The sequence below is a fragment of the Mus pahari genome, chromosome 6 (genome assembly GCF_900095145.1).
Source record: "Mus pahari chromosome 6, PAHARI_EIJ_v1.1, whole genome shotgun sequence".
Taxonomy (NCBI): domain Eukaryota; kingdom Metazoa; phylum Chordata; class Mammalia; order Rodentia; family Muridae; genus Mus; species Mus pahari.
The window spans coordinates 75,761,887-75,767,098 of NC_034595.1; the positions used below are offsets into that span (position 1 = coordinate 75,761,887).

At 48.4% G+C, this 5,212-nt stretch overlaps 1 protein-coding gene and 1 non-coding gene across 2 annotated transcripts in view; both read right to left on the reverse strand.

Moving 5' to 3' along the window:
* Utp11 (UTP11 small subunit processome component) overlaps positions 1 to 1,335 on the reverse strand; it is a 13,731-nt gene extending 12,396 nt beyond the window's left edge. Inside the window, exon 1 of the mRNA XM_021200696.1 lies at positions 1,188 to 1,335. Coding sequence (XP_021056355.1) covers positions 1,188 to 1,250 — 63 coding nt within the window. The 5' untranslated portion in view covers positions 1,251 to 1,335. The remainder of the gene's footprint in view (positions 1 to 1,187) is intronic.
* A 3,493-nt stretch (positions 1,336 to 4,828) lies between these two features.
* LOC115064266 lies at positions 4,829 to 4,932 on the reverse strand. The gene has a single exon (XR_003844112.1). It is a non-coding gene; the product is annotated as a U6 spliceosomal RNA (small nuclear RNA).
* Positions 4,933 to 5,212: the final 280 nt, after the last annotated feature.

The following is a 5,212-nucleotide window of genomic DNA, read 5'->3' on the forward strand; positions in this document are numbered from 1 at the left end:
AAAAAAAAAAAAAAAGATGGCTTAACAGTTAAACACAGATGAAGATCCCAGTTCACCCCCAGCAACCACATCAGGATGTCGGACAAATCACAGCTACATATGCTCATGCACACACACTGCTCACACACACACACACACACACTCACTCACGCTCACACACTTACACACACCCGCTCACACACATTAATCTTTTAATTTAAAAATGTGTGTGTGTGTGTGTGTGTGTGAGAGAGAGAGAGAGAGAGCGCGCAAGAGAGCGAGAGAGCAGCACCTATGGAGGCCAGAGGGGGTGGTGGACTTCCTAGAGTGGAGTTACAGCTATTTGTGAACCCAAAATGTGAGTGCTAGGATTTGAACTCTGAGAGAGCAGCTCTCTCTCCACAGCTTGTTAAAGCTCCTTTGAACCAGCTACGATGTAGTTTCTGAGAATGGTAAAGTGGATAAAGTGACTCTGCATACATCTTAGTTTCTATTGCATACCCACACCCCAACACATTCTCAGAAAATCCACACCTATTTATTCTAATTAAATTTAGTGGGGGACTCCCCCCTTCCCTCCTTTCTTTCTTCTTACCAAGGACTAAATCTACTACCCCGAACTTGCTAGGCATTGAGGTGTATGTCTAGAATTTTTTCTAGATTTTTGAGTCAGGTCTAAGTGACCCAGGCAGCCCCCAATTTTGGGATCCTTCTCCCTTGGCCTCTTGGGTAGATGGCATTATAGACCTGGGCCATGAGGTCCAGCAAAGTTTGTAAATGGCCAAGACACTCTCCAGAAAGGACAAGCAAAGTACCACGCTTTGGGGCGGGGGGGGCATATGACAGATCTACACGAACCGCAAATCCCATGCCAATAGTTGGGCCCACTTTAGGAACACCCCTGCATGCGTCGGTTGTGAGGCGCCTACTGTCGCTGGTCGCTCGGTAACATTCCTTTGACTATGGCCTCAATTTCCAGGGAAAAGCATCTAGCACACCGTGCGTCACTCAACTACCCACTGACCCTCTACCGTAGAGAATGACAACCCCCCAACCCGGACCCTGGGTCTCCCCGACAAGGCACGCCGGGGTCAGGCCCCATGTGTTGGGTATTGACGGAAGGCAGATGCGCTGTCCCGTATCCGGATGCAGGGACAGTGAGGGGGCGGGGGCCACTGCAGGCGCCCGTGGGGCTTGCGAGGGCCTACCTGGCTTCGTTCTCGGTGTTCCCGCTGCCGGGTCTTGGCTGCCTTGCGAAAAGCCGCCGACATGCCTCCTGAGGTCTAGGAAATGCTCGGCAAACTCCCACCACCACGACAGCACTACCCAACCCGCCGCGTCCGCCAAGACACCGGAAGTAGGCCCAAGACGCGACTTGCTATGCAGCCTATCAGAAGCCTGCTTTACCGGAAATACATCCCTGCTCAAGCGGCCTGAATCGGAGGCTTCTGGGAGATGTAGTTTCCTAAGCTAGAGTCTTGGGATTCCGTCATAGTTCTCAGTCGTCAGAGAGCGTCCACTGATCCAGAGACCTAGACTTCGCTCTGGGCCGCACGTTGGCATCTGGGAACACGTGGCTGGCACTGCTCTCTGACTACGCTCGGCTTGCGTGTGCGCATGTGCTGTCACCTGCGATTTGTCCTGGGTTAAGATTCTAAGTAGATTTAGAACGTGGCTCACACCTTTAATCCCAGCTCTCTGGAGACAGAAGCTGGCAGATTGCTGTAAATTCAAGGCTAACCTGGTCTTAAATAGTGATTGCCAGGCCAGTCGGGGCTACATAGTAAAATAAATCACAGTCTAAAAACAAAACAAAAACAAACAAACCGAAAACTAGAAATAATGTGAATCTTACAGTATACTGGAAAGAGTACTTTAAAACCATATTTGGCTCCTCAGCTGTCTTCTGGCTGTGTGGCTCTGCTCTGTGATCGCTTGACTTTAAAGAGCATCGTTTTTCTCACCCATAAAATGAACATCATAATAGCAGGCTGGTCTTGCTCATAGGGCACTGGGCTGCAGAACTGAATCTATAAGCAGAGTAGACAAGAATCATCTAATAGCAATAAAGTTCTGAGTCCTTCACAACCATCAAAGCTGTGCTGTCTGGCTGGCCGACTTAACCTAAGGTAGTATAATGTGATGGAGAGAGAGAGAGAGCCGTGAACTGTGGAGGGAGTGTTCTGGTGCCAGCTCTGCCCTGAACCAAGAAAAGTTAGTTTTGCTGAGGCTTGCTCTCCACATCTAGCTGTAAAATAATAAAATAATACTATACCCTCAGGGTTTTGAGGTTCAAAAGACATGTGTTTTCAGTGCTTAATGTTGGGTTAACTTGTTTGCAGGTTCACAGTAAAATTGATTTGTTTCTGGTTTTGTTTTGCTTTGTTTTGTTTCTGGTTTTGTTTTGTTAGCTTGTTTTATTGGGTTTGGCTTAGTCCCATTAGGTTTGGTGTTTTGAGGCAGGGTCTAGCTATGTAAGGCCTGGCTGCACTGAAACTCATAGATCAAGCTGGCCTCAGATTCACGGTGATCTCTTGCCTCTGCAAAGAGCTGGGATTACAAGTGTGTGACAGTGTGCCCAGCCATCTTGTTATTTTTGTCACCACTAAAGCTACCTTAAAGTAGCACAAGAGAGAGTTGGACCCAGCCAAGCGTCACAGCAATGTTTGGGTTTGTTTGTGCTCTCTCCCCCTTCCCACCCCCACACCCCTCCCACCCTCCGCCCGGGTATGTTTTCATTTGTTGGCATTTGGAATCTTTTCCACTACGGGAGACTAATCTTCAGCCGGCTCTTTTTTTGTTTTTGTTTTATTGAGACAGGATGTCACAATGTAGTCCTAGCTGTCCTAGAAGTCACAATGTAGACCAGGCTGGCCTCGAATTCACAGACATCCACTTACCAAGTGCTGGGATTAAAGACCTGTACCACTACACAGGCTTCTGGACTCTTCTTTAATTGCATCCATTTTACATAACACTGGTAAAGTCTCTCCTGCTGAAGAACGCCATGGAAACCCTCTTCAGAGAGTCCAGGGGACAAGTGGATCTGAAAAAGGTCACAGTACAAAAAGTACAAAAGGGTCCACATGCGTGAGGAAAACTCCGTTTGGTTTGTCATCCTTGGAAACAAGCCACTTCATCATCTAGTCTGGGACTACCTTCCCAGCCACAACTCCAAGAAGCTTAGCCATCTGATAGAGTGACCGGAAGCTGTATCCACTCCTGTCTTGTCCCCTGAAGAAGTATTAGTGACCAGCTGCATCTGGGGAAGCCATCCTTGTACCCTGGAGGTGGGGGACTCTAGAGATAACCCTAGGTTGGCATTGTACAACTACCACCTATTAGCTTGGCATTAGAGCCACATCATGAAAAGCTTTGTAAACCTGTTCATATGGAGTTTTTTTTTTTTTTTTCAAGACTTAAAGAGGTGATAACGACCACACACATGGGACACACACAGCTTTTAGCCATGTGCGCTCTCTGCTTCCCTGCCATGCTCTGCCTGTCACTCATTTTTCCCTCTGTTACACCCTCGCGGGCTCGAGAGCACCAAGGACGTTTCTAGGGATTTGAAAGAGAGTATTTACTAAGCTTGCGAGGGCTCTGCACGTTGCAACGTTAAGAGTGAGCAATAAAGCCAGGGAAGGAAGGGTATTTTCTCACTAGGAGGAAGGAGGTCTTGTGGTTGCAGGCACCAGAGAGTGATTCAGCACCCCGAGGAAGCCATGAGCGGCTGGGCAGAAGAGACCCAGCACAGCCTTGTGAAACGTCTTGCAAAGTAAGAAGAGGGGACTGGGTTTGAGGTAGGGAAGTGTGCTTAGGGAGCTCCTGGGTGGGAGGGAGCTCCAGATGGGAGGGAACAAGTATCCCCCTCCCCCTCATTTGAAGCCCGGTCTCCAAGCACTCTGCTTCCAACTCTGGCTCAGACACACCTGTTTCTCAAGAGGGTGGAGAAGACAGATGGGGAACAGGAACAGAGAGTCCATGAGGCTGATCCCTGAACTCCCTGGGGCACATCTTTCTGGGCCAATGGAAAGAGAGTGAGCAGGGAAATGTGAGCCCACTGGAAATGGAGTAGAGAAAGGGCACAGCCTCCATGTCCTGGGTCTCCCTCCCCCAGGCTGGCCAAGGCCACGGATCTCCTAACTTTCTCTGACCTTTAGACTCTAAATCCTAACAACAGAACCTTAGCACTTGACCATGAAAGGGAAGGAAGGGAGGGCTCCCGCCTACTGAAGACTTAGTGCCTGGTCTGACCCAGTCCCCAACCACAGTATCCTTGAGGGAGAGGCTGCCTTCCAGAGGTTCACAGGCTGCCCAGGTGATGAGCAGCATCACCTTTGGCGAGGAAGCTTTGACCTCTGACAGCCTGAGCTTCAATCCTGACTTTGACATTTTTGACCGTTACTTAATATACTTGTGTTCCCCTTCCCCATCCCTCTCCCTCTCCCTTTCCCTCTTTCTCTACAGGGCCTCACTATGTAGCTCGCAGAGATCCGCCTACCTTTGCTGCTAGAGTGTAAGATTAAAGGTGTAGGCCACCACAGATCCGACCTCCATTTTCTCATGTTTGTTTGTTTATTTGTTTGTTGTTGCAGGCTAAAAGATTTTAATGGAATAGATAATTATACAGTAACATTTTATTTAAAGGGGCTGGAGAGATGGCTCAGTGGTTAAGAGTACTGGCTGCTCTTTCAAAGGACTGTGGTTCAATTCCCAGTACCCATGTGGCAGCTCACAACTGTCTGTAACTTCAGTTCGAGGGGATCTGAGCCCCCCCCCCCCCAGATATATACACAGGCAGAACTCCAATGTACATAAACTAAAAATAAATCATAAAAACTATTTTTAAAATACAGAATACTTTATGAATTTGCAAGTCATCCCTGCACAGGGACCGTGTTAATCTCTGTATCGCTCCAATTTTAGTATCCGTATGGCTGAATCAAGTACCATTTTTCTCACCTTTGAGAAGAAGATTAGAAATGTGTATTTAAGGCTGGTGAGACAGCTCAGTGGGTAAAAGCCCTTGGTGTGAGAGCCTGCTGACTTTAGTTTCTGACCTAAACCCATGCTGGCAGAATCTGACTCCAAGGCCAGCAAGATGCCTCAGTGGGCACAAGCACTTGCCACCAAGCCTGACTATCCCCAGGGACTGCATGGTACCCATTCACACACACACATACACACACACACACACACACACACACACACACACACACACACACTTTTA